At 40.6% G+C, this 21,010-nt stretch overlaps 1 protein-coding gene across 6 annotated transcripts in view; it reads left to right on the top strand.

The window, feature by feature from the left end:
* The window catches only part of Fmnl2 (formin like 2), a 270,688-nt gene that overhangs the window by 173,009 nt on the left and 76,669 nt on the right, over positions 1–21,010 (top strand). For 5 of the 6 annotated variants that reach the window (XR_007834547.1, XM_051184692.1, XM_051184695.1 and 2 more), the window contains exons 3-6: positions 3,288–3,368; positions 8,412–8,488; positions 16,458–16,541; positions 19,479–19,631. Coding sequence is in view for 5 of the 6 variants with exons in the window: in XM_051184692.1 (XP_051040649.1) it covers positions 3,288–3,368; positions 8,412–8,488; positions 16,458–16,541; positions 19,479–19,631 (395 nt within the window). In the remaining variant the exon portion in view is untranslated. The remainder of the gene's footprint in view (positions 1–3,287; positions 3,369–8,411; positions 8,489–16,457; positions 16,542–19,478; positions 19,632–21,010) is intronic. The other variant, XM_051184696.1, reaches the window with a different exon arrangement.

Here is a 21,010-nt window from a genome sequence, read left to right as displayed (position 1 = left end):
TGGAGATGGGTATAGCATGGCAGTAAAGAGCAATCCACATCATGGTGGCAGAAGCTGAAGAAGAGAGATAGTACAGTTGAGATCTAGGCCCCAAGTTTACTCCTTCACTGACCCCTTTCATCCTCTCTGAACAGTAGCATCGTGTTGTGATTCCTTGAAGGATTAATCCATTCATTAGGTCACAGCTCTCATGATCTAATCCTCTCTGCAAAGTCTACCACAGACATGCCCAGAGGCTCACTTCACTACCTAGATGTTTCTTTCCTTTTCCCTCCCTCACTTCCCCTCCCCCTTCCCATCTTCACTAGAGCTCAGTTCTTGCTTACTTTTATTTTTTATGATACATGATCACACTGGAGGACTCTTAGTGATGCCCGGTCTTTATGCTCATACTGAAGGTACCTACCTTAAGTGAAGTTCTTGGGCTGTGTAATAAATGGGATAGAAGGTGTCATAGTCCCACTGTTCAAATGAAGAAACAACACTTTAAAACAAACTGTACTGAATATCTACTTCAGAGCCTCTCACATGCTGTCTAGGAGACACACATGGAGAACTGAAGACAATGCAGAGTCCTAGGTTTTTGATGGATTTGGTGATGAGAGTTTGTAGTTTAAAGAACATCCCTGATTGTATTAGGTAAAGGGCTTTAGTTGTCTATGTTTTAAGAAATATCAATCTAAAAGGAAATCTTTGGCTGTTGAAATAGGAGAACAAAGAATTTGAAGGTCAATTGAAAGCTTGTTCCAGTGCCAATTTGACATTTCACTGTTGTGTCTAAGTCCTGGACTTAGTCACAATAACAAGCTTTATGGTGAACAGTGCTGTGTTCCAGACACCATGGTGGTCGACTTTGTGCATGGGACCACCTGAAATCATCCCCCAACTTTGTCAGGGTGGCCTCTTCCATCATAAGATCAAAATATTCAGTGGGAACCCTTAAATTGGGAAAAAATGATGAGTGATGAATAGGATTAAGCAAGCCTAATTAATCCAACATATTAGACAATGAGTTATGGAATGTTTTGACCAAGAAAGCCCTGTTGAACTAGAAGAAACTCTTGTTAGTCTAAATAACAGAGATCATTTGGAAAAGCCCCATCAAAATTGTCTTTAGTCTGGGAGTTGTAATGGAACACTTGAGTGCCCCCCCCCCCTCTTGCTCTGACTAGGAAAGTGGTTTCGTATTGAGTTGAAGAATGCTTCACAGCTCTCCAAGAAGCCATGGCTGTAGAAGGGGTCTGGCATGCTGACTTTTCAGTTCTAGTTTTCTTCAGAAAAAGACAGCTTTTAATATTGGGACAAGAGAAAGGTGAGTTACACAGTTTTAGCCATACATTTTTTCTATTAGTTAAAATTCTGTTTTGATTCTGTTGGCTGTTGCTCTTCATTAGCTTATTACATGGCACCCTCTCTTGTCTGCTTCAATGTTGACCTGAGATTCTTTGTGCCATGGCTTTTCCTGCACCATGGTCCTGAGACCCAGCTTTTTAAATGCCCCTCAAGTTACATTCCATGCACCTCCGCCTGCCTTTGTTCCCAGGCTCATCTGGTACACTTTTTGTCTCCTGCCTTACACACACAGATTCAGCATAGCTCTGTGTTGCCTCTTCTTCAATGTTCAATCCAAACTCCTCGTTCTCCAGGGAGATCCCTTTGATCAGCACAGTTGGGAAATGCCTCACCTCTCTTTGAACTGAGGAGGCTCACATATGGCTCTTATCATTGTCTACTTTGTGTTACAACTCTGTGCGCTGTATCACAGAGACCATATTTAACAACCTGGAATTGGAGAATTGAATTTATTTCTCTCCAAGTTTTAAAACAATAGTGTCTTCTATTATGTGTTCTGAATGAGTGAAGGAATAAAATAACCATTAAAAATTTGTATTCACCAGGTGGTGGTGGCACATGCCTTTAATCCAAGTATTTAGGAGGCAGAGGCAGGTAGATCTATGTAAGTTTGAAGCCAGCCTCTGTACAGAGTGAGTGCCAAGACATACCCATTTCAAATGGGGAATCTAAATAGTAGATTATGAAGACTTTAGTAATTCTATGCTGGAAAAATAACCCCCCTCCCAGTCCTGGATGGACTCTTAACTCAAGAGACCTACAAGTCTCTGCTTCTGGAGTACTGGGATTAAAGTCATGCATCACTACTCTTGGCAGAAATACTCATTTCTAAAGTAGACAACTGTTACTGTTGCTGTGATATTAGAATATTGTCTTGAAGAAGAAGCAAAAGGAAGATTAAAACTAATTAGCAGGAATACATCTTTTGGGTTGTTGAGTGGGAAAGAACACACTTTCCTTTAGAGCTGATGTATTTAAACTTTTTTTTTCTGTGAGACAGGGTTTCTCTGAGAAGCCCTGGCTGCCCTGGAACTCACTCTTTAGACCAGGCTGGCCTCAAAATCACTGAGATCGCTGCCTCCTGAGTGCTGGGATCAAAGGTGTGTGCCACCACCACCACCCGCTTAAACTTTTCAAGCATGCATAACGTATGTTCAGCTGCTCAGGTCCACATAGCCCCCCTCAGACTTTCCTTTCCTGATTTTGAATGTTTCCTTGTTCAGTCTTTGACCTTAGCTTTGATCATCTTGAGGTATGTGTGCATGCTAGCGTGTGTGTGTGTGTGTGTGTGTGTGTGTGTGTGTGTGTGTGTGTGTGTGTGTAGTTTGGGGTATTCAATTTGGATGCCACTTTAGGAACCTGACAATGATAACATGGATGCATGTTTACATACTCTTATAAATATTTCCACATTCCATCCACCCTTTCAACAATTAACTCATTCTCATTTTCAAAAGAAATTATTTTTATTCAATTTTGACTCAACTGTGGCTGTTTTTAAAGGTAACATATTTCAAAGTGAAAGACTTGCCAACATTGAAAATATTTCAAGGAATTCACTAGAAATTCACAGAAAATCTGAAAACTGACGGGCAAAGCATGGCCCTCTGAGTGATAGCTACACATTCTGCAGGGAAAGCAGCCACACTCTAGGTTTGGGAGGGCATGGATTCAGGTTCACTGTGTCACTCACTAGCTATGCTGGCAAAGAGAATACTGAATTTTTTATTTTAGGCATGGTTTCCTCCTGTGCAAAGAGATCACATGATCTATGAAGACAGAACATAATCAGCCCATGATAGTTACTAGCAAAGCCACATTCACAGTGGGGGTGTGTTTGGTCATAATTAATGACATTAATGTGGTTCATGTGGCCTACTGTGGTATTCCTTCATACTGTTTCTGCTGTTTACTTAGCTTTGTGTTTCCTGCAGGAACGATTCCAGGTGAAGAACCCTCCCCATACATACATTCAGAAGCTCAAAGGCTACCTGGACCCAGCTGTAACCAGGAAGGTAAGGTGGATAAGTTTCCACTCTTGGCTGTTGCAGCTTCTTTATTGGGCTGACTCCTGCATTATACTTTCTTTTGTGTTAGGTTTTGTGTGTGTGTGTGTGTGTGTGTGTGTGTGTGTGTGTGTGTGTGTGTGTGTGTTTTCAAGACAGGTTTTCTTTGTATATTGCTTTGGAGCCTGTCCTGAAACTAGCTCTGTAGACGGAGATCCACCTGTCTCTACCTCCTGAGTGCTTGGACTAAAGGTGTTTGCCACCAAGGCCTGGCTTTGTATTAGTTTTTATCAGAGCTCCAGGCAAGTAATCTTTGACAACCATCAACATGAGGGAAGAAAGTCTTCAACATGGTGCTCTGATATTGTCAGTTCCTATTGCTCAGCAGTGAATTAAGACTTGAGGTATTTAACCCTCTAACAAAGCAGGCCTTGCAAATGCAATGCTTGTCCTTCATGAGTTGGTATACTTCTAGAACCCTGAAAAATCACTGAGGCTCTCCTCCCCAGCTGCTTACTGACATCATGTATTGGTGCCTCAATCAGTTTTCTCAGCTCCTGGCTCAGGCCCAGCCCCAGCCCCAGCCCTATTTCCAGGCCAGCCTGGCTCCTGACCCAAGAAGGTAAAGAGGGAATAGCTGATTTCATTCATAACCACCTCTCCCTTTCCAAACAAGGCCTGCTTTGTGCAGCTGCACAATTGGCCTAAGCTGATGCCTGTGGTTAAGCATGTCGCCTGGCACAGCCCTGCAGGCTGGGTCAACCCTGGGATGGCTCAGGGCAGAGCTGTCCTTGATGACTGTGGGTAAAGACGATTTTTAACAGAAAGAACTTGTCTTCCATTGGCCTTCTACAACTTTCCCTTTCAAGGCTTCTCAGGCTGAATTCCCTGTGTTATGTCAGTGGTGACTCGTGAGAGAAGAAAAGCACACTTATCCTGGTTAACTGTTGGCAATCATCTTGGCCCTATTCTCTCTCTCTCTCTCTCTCTCTCTCTCTCTCTCTCTCTCTCTCTCTCTCTCTCTGTCTGTCTCTCTCTTCTCTCTGTGTCTGTCTTTCCTTCTTCTGCCTGCCTCCTTTAACTTTCCTCCCTTTTCTTCATTTTTCCATTCTAATTCTTTATTACCCATATTGCCCCCCTCCTAAAGAAATGTCCTGCAAAAAAGTGTAGCTCCTATTTCTTCTGGAAGTTTCCTGAGTCTTTATCGTCTGGTTTTAAATAGTACTCATGATGATTGAACTTTGAGATCCTGGCGCTAGAGAGATGGCTCAGTGGTTCAGACACTTGTTGCTCTTGTAAAGGACCTAGATTCAGTTCCTAGCACACACATGAAGACTCATCCATCTGTAACTCTAGTTCTAGGACACTCAACACCTCTTCTTACCTTCGGGGGGCACCAGGAATGCACATGGTATATATATTTTCAAGCATTCAAAACCTTCATGCATGCATATAAAATAAATAATGTTTTAAAAAAGCAAATGGAGAACCACATTTGGTTTCATGCCATACATGAATGAATTATGTAAATGTCTCTGGTAATATTTGTCCCCATCAGAAATTTGTTAAAAGGTCTGCATTTGACCCCTCCCCTTCAAAAAGTAATGGCCGCTTAATTCTTGTTAGTTTCTATGATTTATTTCTTGACCTGAGCATACAGCAGCCTTAATTTTATTAATGCTTCATACACGAACTGTAAATCTCAGTTTTTAAAAAATCAGTTTTGTCTATATACCATTTGTGAAGAGTTCTCCTAATTCTTTAGAAAGCCCCAGACCTGAGGTGATAGTTGAGTTCCACTGCCATAGGCAGACTTGCCCTGGCAAGTGGGGCTGGAATGGCAGCAGTTTTACACAGACTGAGTGAATTCTTTCTTCACCCAACATACAGTACATTCTAGAAACAATCCCTCATTCCAGAAAGAAAGCATGTGGTACACTTCCAGAAATGGCTGCCTGCGCTCACAGCCCTACAGCCTCAGTAGGAGACAAAGAAAAACAAGCTGAAGAAACCAGGAATCCTCTGGTTAAACATTTCACTCCTTCTGGATCATATAATAAAGAGGAATGGAATGTTGGTGGTCGTCTGGACCACTGGTTTCTGTGTCCTGACCCATGTGTCTGCCTGAATGTCCTTTTTCTTGTGTGCCTTGGCTTTCGAGGTCTGTCATTCAGCTCAGGAGAAATGAACTGGATGTCGTATTGGAACCCCAACCCCCTTGCTGTAGTAAGATTTCTGCCAGGAGCCAGGAGTAGGGAAAGGTCTGCTCCACACAGCATAATTGTAATGCTTAAGCCCCAGAAAAAAAGGAGATTTGTTTGGAATAAGGCATGGCTTTCAGTTAAAATGAGCTTAAAATTCTCAGCTGTGGTTCCGGGTTGCAGTGTTCCAACTTGGCCTTTAAATTTTAGCCAGACTGTCTAGGCTGAGTGGGCATCCTTTAACTATGGTCAGGGTTCTCAAGTAGTTCATCAATCTTTTGTTCAAATTAAATAGAAGATACTTAATTTTCCCTTTACAAAAAACCCTTAAAACCTTCTCTTTAGAATAGTTTTAGATGAAATCCCTAGGGTGAGGAAGGAAGAGCCTCAGTTAGATGTTCTGAGCCCAGCACTCTGCAAAATGAGCCTCCTCATTTCATATAGCTATGTTAGGAGCCAGAGCAGGGGCAGGGTGGGGATTCATTTTTGCCATGGAAAGAGGTTACAGACCATGAAGAAAGGAGTCTGATCTTCTGCTGACTCAACATTTGTGAGGAGAAACCTATTGTGTGGCTCAGCAGCCTCCCTGTCCTGTCCTGACTGTCCTATACCCGAGAGGAGAGGGATAATATGAGCTGCTTGGTAGTGATCCTTGCTTTCCTGCTGGGCCCTATAGGTTCAAGGTTTCTCTTTGAACATCTTAAAATCTTGTGGATATATTTCAGATGTGCAGAGTGTTAACTTTCACTGTTTATGTGTTAGGGAAGAGGATGATGAGGCTTCTCTGCCTTCCCAAATCCAACCGAAAATTGAGTTGCTGCTCCCTGAAGAATGTAACACAGGGGTGAAGTCAGTTTAGTTTGTCTCAGTGTCAGACAGTTGCAGAATTACAGTGCCCATTGTAGCCAATTTTTGATGAGTTCTCTAGCTCAACATTTGACTGAGTTGCCTTGTCAGGCTGTGTGTCTGTCTGTATGTGTGTCTATATAGCATTCATATCTGTCCTCTCTCTCTCTCTCCTCATACCCTTTAGTCAGACCTCTCTACAACTGTATTATGTTTTCAGTACTATGCTCTGTAGATCACCAGGGGGATGGCTTCTTTGAAGCTTGAGGAAGACTTAGAGACTGCTGAGAACCTATCTGACATGTCTTAATAAGTAGATTGGGGCATTGGTACCTTTAGCCAACTCCCTACCCCCTATCCTACTTCTTCTTTCCCTCCAAATCCCATGCTTAGTATACTCATTGCAGGGAAGTGGTCTAGGGTATCTCTCCAAGCTGTCAATGGCCTTGCCATTTGTTAGGCCTTCCTTGGCAGTAGAAGCAGAACACCTTCCTTTTTTTCCTTATATTTAGGGTATTTTTATTCCTTATGCCCCACAAAAACCCATGGTGATCTTTTATAGTTTGGGATAATAGTTATAGCAACTTTAAGAAAGCAAGAGACTTTGAGGAGAAAGGGCAACAGAAGCCTGCCTATGCCAAGCAGTGTTGCTGGTCTCCTTGGGCTACTGGTTCTTGAGCATGTGACATGGCTCTCACAACCTCACAGTCTGGAATCATGCTACCAACCTTCTTTTCTTTCTTGCCTTTGAATGTTGTTCCTCTGAAGAATGTGAGCCATGCTCAGTGGCCTGGAAATGGAGGACTGTATTCTTACTGAACTTGATGGCAGCAGAGGACAAGGGTCCTTCATATCCTCAGCTGGAGTTCTCAAAGATTTCTCTAGTGAGCAAAAAAGCTTGAGGGGATCAGGCCACAGCACAGATAGCCTGGACCTTTTAAAAGAAGGCATTGCATGTAGAAATTCCTTCTTTTAGAGTGGCCTGAGACATTTGTAATCAATAAGGTTTGGGTAGGTAAATAATTATCTTCACAGATGGGCATAGCAACCCATTTGAATCATAGATTTAGCATACACACACACACACACACACACACACACACACACATTTCTATCACAGCAGGACTCATTAAAGAAAGTACAGGCTAAATTTAGAAAGACACATAGGATCTTGATGGACAAGAGAGGGGAAGGACATCCCAAATCCAAATGTGGCACATGCTCTTGGACCTTCCTGACCTTCCAAGGTAGGCCTAATTGAAAGAGCTAACTCTGAGTGTTTGGTTTTGGAACATGTTAGGTCAGGCTGAGAAGAATCAATTTAGGACTATTAAGCCCTTCAGAAGGGCCTGCTTACAAAGTTGGCCATCAGAGTTCATGTATGTTCTTTGTAAAAGCTAACTGTTTCTAAATCATTTATGAAAACAACATAGTTTATGCTGCAGACCTGCTTTATTGGTGGAGTCGAATACTGCTTGAGCAAGGCAAAGTGCTAATGAGAGCAGCCCCTAGTGAAAACCCCAGCCCCAAATCTCTGTTGAGCTTCATGTCTGCTATGATAAGGGACTCCTTGGTCAGGAGTCCCTTGAGGAGTACCTTGAAAACGTGTGTCTGGTTTCCTTTACACTCATGTCATGCTATGCACCTCTTCTTTTTGTTGTTTTACTATTTACTCTCTCATTTTAATACATCGTTGCCATAAGTATGAGTGTATCTTGAGTTTGTAGTCATCCTGGTAAATAACTGAAGCCAGAGATGGTTTGGGGTTCCTGAACAAGAGGCATAATGGTGATTGTTCTTGTATATGCAGGGAAGGGAACATAGTCTGCTCTAGGAAATTTCATGAAATAAGTAATTCTCCTGGTCCTTTCTTGTAAGTTATTTTTTTTTTATCAAGAAATGTGAGAAATACACTTTATAAGAAAAGATATTTTCATATGTCATTAAATTTATCATAAGCTGCAGGAACACCAGGTAATAAGGGTCATATTTTGTTGAATTATAGAAATTCAGAAGGCGTGTCCAAGAGTCTACGCAAGTGCTAAGAGAACTGGAAATCTCGCTAAGAACCAACCACATTGGGTAAGTATGCCCCTGTAACATGTTAGCACTAACATTTTATATCAGAAAGTGACTGAATCATACCTAAGAATTGAGCTTCTGTATTTACTGAAAGACCAAGGTTTTGATGCAGGGAGTTAGTCCCCTGATCACTGATTGTAAGAATCAATAGAGTCAGAACCTGTAGGGCGTTGACTTGGGTATTTATAGCAATTCTGTATTTACTTGGATGAAGTAAATATGGACAGTTTGGGACAAGTGCTTGCCTTTCTTTATGTGTGACTGTGCTCTGACAACTGATTAACATTTAAGACCCTTGAACTCAGCCTTCAGGCTGCTCAGTTGAAGGTGCTTTGCCTTTCCTTAACTTCTTTCCCTTCACAAATGACTGGAAACTGCAATGGTGTTGTCTTTGCATTTGAGACATTTTGAGTCTCTTTCTTATATGTTAAAACACCTGAGACCATGAAGTATTCCACCCAGGGAAAATGAAGTTCATGGAATCAAAGCACTAAACATTTATGAGAATTCTTTTCTTGCATCAGTGTGGTTGCTTTGCTTCAGATAAGTACAGCTCTTCTACATTTCCACTTTTTCTTGGTATGACATAATATGTAGTACCCGATAGGTAGTTTATCTTCAAATCTGGATGATACCGGATACTGTATTTTGTCCTCTTTTTTCTTCAGAATGTGCCACTCTTGCTTGTCAAGTCTCTCAGCTTGGTCTTGAACTCACTATGTAACCAGGCTGGCTTTTGACTCAGAGCAATTTTCCTGTGTTAGCCTTTCAAGTTCTAGGAATATAGACATGAGCAAAATATAGTAAAACATTGGGTAAGTTATTTGCTTTTTCTGGATTTTGATTTTGTGGGTTTACCATGAGAGAGAGAGAGAAGACTGAAGACTATAGGCCTTATTATCTTTTCAGTTATTCCCCTCTGATTGTTTTTGCTGGTCTGTTGAACTGGAATTATATATGAATATTATACTATAGTTGTATTGAGTATTCTGTAAAAATAGATGTATGATACACATAACAATATTTTTGTTTTAGACTGATTGACATAAGCTAACTAGATGTTTAATTAGCACAGTTACTTCTGATTTTTATTTTAAGTACAGAAATGACAGTGCAGGGTCTAGTTGGGAGACTTAGGTAGAATGCCCATTTCTTAAAGGCTACCTTGTGATGATTGTTACCTTGAGAATGCACACTGAAACATGCTTTCTACTTCTGTCTTTACCAACTGAGATTTTCCCACTTGCCCAGTACTTAAGTGAGACCCTTGGAAAAGTGGGGGTACATTGTCTGTATGCAAGAAATTATCATGCAAGCTCACATTGTGTGAAACCACACACCAGGATTTTTACTTTTCTTGCCCATCTTGAAGACTTATGTCTAAACCAGTCTTTTTGTTCTGCCAGTTTTCTGATTTGACCTCGTTTGATAGGAACAAATTCTAGAATTACTAACTAATGAACTTACCAGTTACTACCATGAAGAATTTTTGTGTGCTATGATGGACAGGTTGGTTTTTTGCATTCTGGGTAAATAGATGAAGAGATCTAGACATAGGCATTTGCATAACCCCTTTTTATTAATTTGACTTTTGATAAGATGAAACTACACAAGTTCTCTGTACTTACTATGTGGCCTAGATTAACATCTCACCTGTTAAATGAGAGTAACAGTGCTTTGCTTATAGGAATGAAATGCCTACTATAGTATCAGATGCCCAGTACTCAATATATAACAGGTATTTTATTTTTTATATTTTATTTTCTTAGGCTTGCTGAGGAGAATATCTACAAATCAACATATTCCTAAGGAATTCCAGGTGTAGAATGTGATTTTGGTCTACCTAAAATGACCTGAGCTTAGGAGATTATGATTTCCAGAAACTAAAAGTGAAAATTACTCTTAAAATCCATTTGTCCTGAAAAGGTTATTCTTGGCACATGCTTGGGTTTCAAGGCTAAAGTTGAGACTGAGCTTTGCTGGGTAACTATCTAAGCTGCAGCTTTGTCATGAAGGGTTTGTTCTGAGTTTCTAGCTAAACCTAAAACTCCATAAATGGAGTGATCTTTTGAGAAAGAAAATTAATTTTTTGAGCTATGTTGAAATAAGATTTTTGCTAGGAATAATCCCATTCACTTACTGTTAGGAGCTATAACATTGGAGAAGAATTGGATTATGACTTATCCAAACCCTTGAAATTACTTGAAATACCCTTGAAAAAGAACCAAGTATCATTACAACATTGGCAAGCAATATGAGTGGGCCGAAGCCAAGGTGCGTCAGATGTCTGGGCGACTGCTGAGATGGTGAGGGTGTGCCGGAGAGATTGGCTAGCTTTATTCCAAGGGACTGTGGTGTAGGTGATTTATTTTAATATCATTGCCTATAATGTTAGAAAATTACTTTTCAGTCTGAATGCAAGGTCACAGAAGTTCTAAAAGATGTCCAGTTGCTTGTGGGTGGTTGAGACAACGGGCATGAAGAATGTAGCAAATTGGCTAGGGCTTGTGTGTGTGTGTGTATGTGTGTGTGTGTGTGTGTGTGTGTGTGTGTGTGTGTGTGTGTGTGTTATGTAATGTAGAAAAGACAAGGCACTGAGGAACTGCTCAGTGCAGGTTTTTTTCTCCTGACTATCAGGCTTTCTGAGGGTCAGTGATGGCTGGAGCTGGACCTGGTAAAAGAGGAAAGAGAAGAGAGTGGCCAGCACTCTTCTAAGATGTATACAAATTGTGTGTGCATGCATCTACCCTGTTATCAGTCTACTCTTACGTGGTGCTGCTTTGGAAACCATCAAAGTCATAGTCATTTTGTCATTTGTTGGGCACATTGATTGCATTATCTCATAGAAAAATGTTTATGTTATTGCTCTGTATCCTGTGCCACTGTTATGTATGTGGAATATTGAACAACAGCTGCTAATTATTTTATACCACTCTAAGCCAGTTAGAAGCACTGATTTGTTTACATCTCAAGTTTACTCATCCATACAATAGTTCCTACACTTTTTTTTTTTGACATTCTGGACTCCTTTATTCAAGCTAAGTGTTTTGAACTCCAATAAATTGCTCTTGTTTATATGAATTGAATCTAGAACCATTTACCACATTAGAAACTAAACTTGACAAAATTTAAATTTATTTAATAGGTAATATTTAGTAGCAAACTTTTAAATGTACACATAAACACTGTTGTGAATATTAGCACATATAGCATTTCATGAACTATAACTACTATTTAACAAAACAACAAAAATTTCCTGTAAAGAATAACTTTATTTCCTCATAAAAATTCTTGAGACCCATCCTTCATATCTTTGTAATAGAAGGCAGCTGGGTTTTGATATTTACTCTTGTTTTGTGTACATGAAGACCATTTGGAAAATTTGAGTTTTTAAGTGGCTTTTTCAGATAATTGTGGAGATTCTTCTAATAGTACATCAAATTCTCTGAGTGAAAATGCCTGGAGGTGCTAATAATGTACTGTGTTCTGTTAAGTCCACTGTGCAATCGCATGCTCTGAGTGGATGTTTTTACCCATGGATTCTGTAGTATGATTGCTGAACTGACGATTGGGAAAGTAGGTTTGCCGGGTGATCTGCCCTTTCTAGGGTTGCTCTGCTCTTTCCAACGTATCATTCTATAATTATTTTTGAAAAAAAAAATCATTTTCATTAATAATCACTGATGCTTTTGGGGCACAGTTAATGATCATAAAGCTATCAAACTAATATAACACAGTTTTCCTGAATTCTTAATTTTTATTTAAGCTAAACACTTATCACTAATGACAAATACTGCCTGCTTTCTCCAAATCAATGGACTGACCTCATGCATTTTTGGTGAAATGTCTTTCAAATACCCAACATATTGTCATTATTGTTTTTAAGTCATTTTTGCAAGGGAATTGGCAGTCCATAAAAAAATAAAGAGGTCCTCTCTTGACCCTCTCAAGACTGCCCAGGTGCATGGGTGGGCAGCAGATGCAGTTTCTGATTGGTCACAGAGAGACTGAGAAAGATGTGTACTTGAACATCGAGCATTAGTAAATTTACTGATGTTCTTCAGTGGGGATGCTTTTGTCCCGTCGTTGCATAGAGTGAAGAATGTGACCAGCAGTCTATGTTTTGTTCTTGGCAGTTTTACCCTCTCTTTTTTCACAGTGAAGCATGTCAGGGTCAGCAAAGGTTGTTTGTTTTGTTGTATTTTGCTTAGATACTGGTAGTTCAAGCCCAAGGCTTTGCATGTATCAAGTCTTAATACATTCAGGAAAATAGATCAATCTGAGAGTTACGCTGAGAGACATCCAGGGACTCCTGGCTGTGATGCAGTACACATTGTGAACTGGGTTGCTCCACGGTTCAGTAGTGGGCTTGACTCTGGGTGATGTTGACATCTCTCTTGTCCCCTGATTTTTCAGCACCTCTCATTCCAGCTACCTACCCGACTGTCAGCCTTTCTCTATAGGAGCATGGCGAAGGGGGTAACACTTGTCCTTTCTTTTGTGCCTCTTGCCATTTTGCTTGACCCTGGCAGTTGTACTCCAGGAGTGTTTTTTAAGACTTATCTTCTGTGTGAAGAAATTTGGCTGTAAGGTTTTGTGAGTCAAGGGATACAAAACTTTGAAACCACTCTTTGAGCAGCCTGCATTTCAATTACAATTTGTTTGCATTTACACGTAAAGCCCCTCTTTGGCTACAGTCTCCCCCAAGACCCCCAGAACATTTTCTCATTATCCCTGCCTCTCTAAGCTTTCAAGTATCTGATTTGGAATTTGCCTAGATTCAAATTTATAACATATGGTAATCACATTTGAATTTTCAAGGCACTCAGGAAGTAATGCTTGCTGTCAGAGTCAGAAATAATTCTGTTTTCTAAAACATATAATCACCCAATTTGAGACTGTTTGCCTATTGGCAGCATATAAAACAGTCTAGAGCATGCATGCACAGAGAGAAGGGAGGTGTACAGATGTGACAGACTCACTGTATGATCAAATATGTAAGTTTACAGCATGGAGTATCTACCCCCCCAATTATTTCTATTTATTTGTGTGTATTGGGGGTTAGAGTATGTGTGGAGATCAAAAAATATTTGGGAGGCAAGTGTTTCTTTCTTCTATTGTGTGTGCATGATAGATTGAGTTCAGGTTGTCAGGCTTGGAGACAGTGTCCTTACCTGTTTAGTCAGGTCTCTGGCTCCCATATTCCTTTCAGTCCCTAAGTTTTGAGACATCTCTTCATTAACACCGTTACCCATCTTTTTTCCTTGCTCTTCGCAGTTCATGAATGATCACCCATACAGACTTTCCCAGTCAGAGAAGGGGCAGTGACCAAGAGGATGGTGGGAAAGGGCTGACTCTCTATTCAGGTCGTATCCATACTACAGTGTGACTTAGCTATGTGAGCGTCATTGATACCCGAGGCAAGGTAATCAGTGTTGAATGCTTTATGCTTTCTTTCCTAAAGCACTTAGTCATGTTGGGGTGACATCAAACAACCAAGGAGGATCCTGCAACTTTAGGACAAGAATCTGTTTTGTGACATTAAACCAGAAGCAAGTCATGCTATTTTAGGATATAAGCAGTGGGTTCCTGTCTCACTTTGAAGTTATCTTTCTGGAGCTTTTGCTTATAGTTACCAAGAGAGACATCAATCAGGATGTTGAAGTAAAGAAGCAAATTAAACCTTGTTCCCGCATCAGAATCTACTACACATATTAGCACATCGAATCTAAAGATGTATAGAATTGCACTCCTTTGCTATTTTCCATTTTGTTGCATGTTGTGGCTGACCTTCTTACCTAAGTGAGATGGAGGTGCTATGATGTCCCAGGGCTTCAATGGCCGTTCTTCTGACCTATCCTGTCTAGAAAAACAATCAGAGAATATGTGAAACTGAGCCTGTCCTGAATAACCTGGAATTTCGTGGTTCTTTTTTTCATCTTAAAAAGACACCAATTGGAGAGAGGGCTCAGCTGTTAAAGAGTCCCTGCTGCTCTTGTAGAGTACATGGGTTTAATTCTGAGCCCCCACATGGCAGCTTACAACTGTCTATAACTCTAGTTCCAGAGGATCCAACACCCTCACACAAGACACACATGGAGCCAAAACTCCAATGTACATAAAATAAGTCATTAAAAAAAAAAAGACAGCAGTTTCTGCAGGACAGTCAGAATAGTCAGAATATTGGGCCAGAGCAGTAGAGAAGCAAAGAGGAAGAAGTTCAGGGTCTTCATTAATCTCATTAGTAGCAGCATCCCTGGCATCCACAGGGAGTGCTGGGCATTCCCTATTTCCCCACCACTTACAAGAAATACCCATTTCCCTTCTGTTTTTAACTTTCTATCATCATTTAAAAATCTTCAGTTGCCAGGCGGTGGTGATGCATACCTTTAATCACAACACTCAGGAGCCAGAGGCAGGCGGATCTCTGTGAGCTTGAGGCCAGCCTAGTCTAATAGAGTGAGTTCCAGGATTTCCAGGGCTACAAAGAGTAACCATGTCTTGAAAAACAAAAGTTCACTGTCTCTGGAGACTTTGTTCCACAGGGAGTTGTTAAAGTATCTGAAAGTGGATGTGGTGAGAGATCATGTGTGTTACTGTTCTGGGATATTCTGCCCCCACCAGTCACAGTCCTGTGAGCTGTGTTTAGGTTACTACTCTGTGAGACCCAAAAGATGAGTTTTCTTTGCTACCTCAGGCTTCTCTTAAATGTTATGTTTACAGTTAGCTATGGTTAAATGGATAACTTTGGTGGTGGCCATCTGAAGTATTTAGAAGAAGAGTATAAGTCGGGGTATCCAATTTTTCACCTTCCTGACTCCTCATACTTCTGTGAAAGAGCCAGAAGAGAGGACACAGGAGAAAAAGTTGAAACCAGAAAGCAAAACAATTGGGCAAACAAAAAAGTCTCCTGAAGTCTACTCAATTCTTCTTGTACCATAAGCCTCTTCTACACATGGGCCATTTTTCTGCTGCACTTTTTTACAGCTAGCAAGCATGACTTCCCCAGTGGCCATGCTGCATCCATTGACAGGCAACCTTTGACAGAGAGGGATACAACAACTTTGAGTTGCAGTGAGTGGCTATGGCCCTTGTGTTATTGCAGCGATCTTTGTGCCCACCAGTTGATGGAATGTCACACTGAACTGACTGAAAGTTCTCTCTGATATCCACAGTCTCTGATGAGAAATGCATGGGAGGAAATGTGTGAAATCAGGTGACAGGCTTTTTTCTTCAGGCCTTAAAATACTAATCCACCACCTTGTCCATTGAAGTCATTAAGGATAGCAAATATAAATGTGTGAGTATTGTTGGTGAACTGGTACATAGCACTGAAATGCAAGCTAAAAAGAATCTTTAATGAATCTTTAAAACTATTAGTCCTGCCGATGGTCTGTGGAACCTGCGGTCTTTATAAGGTATTTATACTCATGGAAAAAATTATGCCGGCCATTATCTGTATTGAATTTTCAGAGGCCCATAGCATTGGCTGTTCATTGGTGGTTTAGTGGTTTCTTCAGCTGGGTGTGCCAAGAGGGATTGAGCATGGAATTGGAGTCATGCCTCCATCTCAGTGGCTATCGAACCATGTTCCCAGTCTGCCTTACTCTTTAGTCTGGGCTCTTTCAGCAGCCAGGCTAGGGATCATTTATGGTTGAGAGTACATTAGGACAAATTCCTTTTCTTAGAAACCTTTTAGAAATTGGTTGTCCTAGCTCTTCAAACCGTCAAGCACAAGGATGACATACAAGTACTTTTTACGTCTTATTCTTACACAGTGACTATGGTTTTCATACCCCATTCAGAAGTGCCTGTGTCCTGTAAAAGTGGTTAAGGCCATCTTCTGTATTTCCTTTCAAACTTTTGATTTCTTGAGGGGGAAAAAGAAGAACTACCTGCCATGTCCTTTCCATATGTTCATAGACCATATATGATCAATGTCACCAACAGTTCTTCTTTCCTTCCCCAGATGGGTCAGAGAGTTTTTGAATGAAGAAAACAAAGGCCTTGATGTTCTTGTGGAGTATCTGTCCTTTGCACAGTATGCAGTCACGTAAGTAGAACTTAACTTGCTTGCATATCAGTTTCACATGGTTGAGGAGATATAGCCCAGTGGTAAGATCACATACCTCACCAAAGACAGAAATCCATAAGCAGATGGGGGAAAAGTTTAAAGAGATTTATCTCTTTTTTATTAGCTAAAAACAAATAACATAATTGGTGTTAGGAATGTCTTAAAGGCATAAATTAAGCAAGTAATTAAAAATCACCTTGAAGACCTTTTAGTTATGCTAGGGATCAAACTCAGGATGTGGCCTTGCTACTGAGCTATATCCACAATGCAAAAGAATCACTTTCCTGAGGGCTTAAGTTATATGAATCTATATGGTAGAATGCTAGGGTGGTATGTGATACATTGCTGAATAAATAAAAGAAATAACAAAAAAAAAAGTGTTCTTAAATTTTGAGACACTGGGTATTGATCCTTGCATAAGCTAAAGCTGTGTTCTACCACTCACCTACACTCAGCCCTGTGATATAGCTGGGGTGTCAATAGTAAAGCCTTTGTCTATTGCGTGTGAGTTCATGGGTTCAATCCCAGCACTGAGGGGGAAATGACATAGGTGTGGTTTTGTATGTTTTGGCAAATGAACAGATAAGGATGCAATGACATATGCCAACCTAGTGGCCCAGGATGAAGGAACACTGTTGTTCTCTTTTTTAATTGTCTATGTATGCATTTGTAGTTTTTGGTTTCCTGCCACATGCAGGGAAAGAACCTGGAGCAGGGCAGGGAAAAATTAAGTTGCTTAGCTATATTATACCACACGGTTCTCCATTTTTATGACTTCTGGAATGATTTATAACAGGGCTGCAAAGTGTACATTTGAATGAGGCATTCTCCTTTCAACATTTCTCCTTTAATCAGGAAATAGTCCAAAACCCACAGATAGTCTCACATGTGCAGAGTGAGGCAGGAATGATGCTGTGTTTTTAATTAGACAGTGAAGACGCTTGATTTCAGGTGCCATTTGTTTTGTTTTTGTTTTTGTTTTTCCCTTGATGTGGTTTTGTGTGTGTGTGTGTGTGTGTGTGTGTGTGTTTGTGTACTACCTATTTGCTTGGTGCCTGTGCCATGGAGGCCAGAAGAAGGCATTGAATCCTTTGGAACTGTAGTTACAGATAGTTTTGAGCTGCCTTGTAGGTATAGGAAAGTAAGTTCTCTGTAAGAGCACCAGGTGCTCTTCAACAATGATGAGCAGTTTCTCCAACCCTCCTTCTTCTCTTCTTCCTCTTCCTCCTCCTCCCCCTCCTCCCCCTTCTCCCTAAAATGGTAACTATGTGTTTTTATTATTAACTCGCTCCAAAGACTCTGAATGTCTGGCTGGGTAGTTTTCTCTAATCTTCACCCCTTCATTCAATACTTATGAAGAACTGCAATTATTCTCACTGTACAGATTCATGGTTATTAACCAAATCTGGTATGATGCTATATAGTATAAGAAATTGTTTTCTGAAATATAATCCATAGTGTTCATGCCATATTCCACTGTGCAGGAATTCTGCAGTCTACAGTATAAGGCAATAAACAGCTGAATACCCAGACTCAGTTTGTGTTACCTGTTCTTGAGCCTTTGGGTGTGTTTGGGGGCATTAGCTTTAAGCTCTTTGTGTATTGGGTTTAGTTTTGTTTTGCTTTATGTAAGTTAAATAATTTTTCTTTGATTTTGAAAATTTTTACTACACCCTGGCATTAGTAATTCTCTAACCTGTGGAATGTGACACAACAGGTTCTGACCCTGAAATAGCAGTGCCCACCAATTCCCTAAAGTGTCTGTTTCTTGCATTTTGGTCCTGTGCAAGTGGAAAGGAGTGAGAGGAATGTATGACATGAGCTTTGCTGAGTGACTTGTGACATGTCCATACCATGAATGCTCTTTATATGTCCGTTGAAGTCCTTTCTACCTCAGTAAGAGCTTTCCATTTTAGCACTTCAGGTTTTCTTAGACTACCCCATTCTGCCTCACTCCTCTTTAGCATCACTTCTGCATCCAAGGGCATGATGATCTGTCATCTACCCCCTGTGCTGACTATGTACGCCTGTCCATGCTATGTGGTTAACCTGAAAAGTTAGAGAATACCCCTAGTTTTTAGGTGACCATCATGATGGCTTTCTTCCCATTTCTGACAGTCATGCTTTATAAGCATCTGTAGATGATTTCCAGCATACATTATATTTTTTCTTCAAGATCTTTTATAGTCTTTCAGAGAATATTAACTGTAGCTGCTGTTTGTTCTGCTGTCTGATTGGGCAGGACTGAGGGTAGAAACACTGCAGTATTCTTATGAGAAAGCAGAGTAACTTCACTGCATGAGCAAGGAAATGTGTGGGACACAAAGGACTACTTGTTTGAAGACTAGGTTCCTAAGGCTACATGAGAATGAGCAACTCAACTTGCCACTTATTCCAACATGGTTAACATGAGTAATAACCTCAAAAAATGTCAGAGGAACAACAGTCTTCCTTTAAAGAGCACCACATTGGGGAGAGAGTCCAAAATCAAAGCAAATCCATAGTAATGCTTCACATATGGTTGGAAAAGTGCTTGCTAACACACTAAGAGAAAATGCTCAGTGAGAAATTGATGGGTAGGAATAAATTGTTAAAGCAAAATGAAGACATCTGTGAGATCTCTTTCCTCCTTCCAGCCTAGCAGTGGTGGTAATTGGTAAGCCAGCAAATTAGATGCAAACAATGTACAACGACCCAATTTTAGCTGTTTGTTGTTAATGATTCTTTTGCTAGACACTGTGTTTGTAATCCTCACATTTTCCAAGCTAACACCAGGAGATTGTTTTGCATTTCCTTGGCTGCAAAGACTTCTCATATTATGGTGAAGACATTTGAGGAGTAACAGGTTGTGTATGTCCACGTATGTGTCTGAAAGTTAGTTCCTAAGTTTTGAGTAGCATTCCTTTTTTGTTTTAGTTTTGACTTTGAAAGTGTGGAAAGTACCGTGGAGAGTACAGTGGACAAATCAAAGCCCTGGAGTAGGTCCATCGAGGACCTGCACAGAGGGAACAACCTGCCCTCACCTGTGGGCAACAGTGTGTCCCGCTCTGGAAGACATTCTGCACTTCGGTAAGTGCCTTAACGAGATGCTTTGGCACTGCAGGGCCTTCCCCCCCTCTTCTGATCCTGGGAAGACATCATTGTGTCTTTCTGCATGGCTCTTTCTTCTCAAGTGAATCTGATCAACAGTTTTGTAGGTGTTCATGGCCTGTTCCCTTGGCTTGTACTCTATAGCTTTTCATACACTTCTTAGATACGCCATATTGTGATTTATCGTAGGTGAGATGGTTGTGACAAATAACTTAGTGAAATAGTCTCTAGCAGGTAAGTTATTAACCTGGATGGATGTTGATGTAGTGATCTCAATACCACCTAGGGTAGAAGCTGTGCTTTACAATGTGAGCATGTAAGGAACCCTGTATCTCAAGCATCTCTGCTGCCCTCTCCTTCCACAGGTAGCTCAGGCGTGTGCCTGTGTAGGGTGTGTCCTTACTCATAAGTCATACTGTTTATAAAGATACATGTTTATAATGAAGTGCCACTAGGCATGTTCCTTTGGTCAGGTATGCTTCATGTCAGCTTGACATTTTCTACTAATGACTCCATCTTACAGTTGATGCTGAAATGCCAGGATGCTATGGGAGGATCTGCACTGACCGCCTGTATCACCAATGGGTGTAATCTCATGCTGTTCATTTGGGCAGACCTGTAATCAATCACTCACCGAATAGAGAACTAGCTTTTATAATTTTCAGAGCACTGTACTTAGAGCCAACTGGTAAGGAAGTTAACACTCCTGCTAATAAAGATGGAAGTCATGTCTAAATCAAGTTGTTGAAGGTTTCTCATACCTATGACTTGAATACAGACTTGTGTGGTTAAAATCTTCATTTCCAAGTGCTTCTTGCTTTTGGTAGCTTACTAAAACCTTCTCATGTGTTTCTGATATGACCTGGCAGGGCAATGTCATGTGAATGTTTCAGATCTTTATGGGTTTTGGGTCACACAGTGTGTATGTCAGGTTAGAGCTGGTGAGTATGTGGTTTCTAGGCATTGTACATTTAGTTGCCTATTTATTATCCTTTTCTCCTTTGACTTGGGTTTTAGTCATAAAATGTTTAAGAAAATATCCTCTGTAATGAAGATCAGTTCTGCTGAAGGATTGGATAGTTGACTGTGAGGTCTCCAATTAACTAACCACTTAGATTTTCTTTGTTAGCAAATGCCAAAAATGGTGATGGATTTAGGATGAATTGATTCAGAAATAACAAGGAACAATGTTCCAGTTCACTTCCTGGTGTTTGCAGTGGACTGGTGGCTGCTAGCATGTGTCAACTTCGCATGTGGGCAGAGGAATATACGTACTTATTTAGAAAGCTAATTCTAACTGTACATGAAAGTTCTGTAAGCATCAATAGGCAAAAAAAAAAAAAAAAAGGGCTTTCTAC

The sequence above is a fragment of the Phodopus roborovskii genome, unplaced genomic scaffold (genome assembly GCF_943737965.1).
Source record: "Phodopus roborovskii unplaced genomic scaffold, PHOROB, whole genome shotgun sequence".
Taxonomy (NCBI): Eukaryota; Metazoa; Chordata; class Mammalia; order Rodentia; family Cricetidae; genus Phodopus; species Phodopus roborovskii.
The sequence above is the reverse complement of the archived record's forward strand: the minus strand, read 5'-3'. Positions and strand labels throughout refer to the sequence as shown.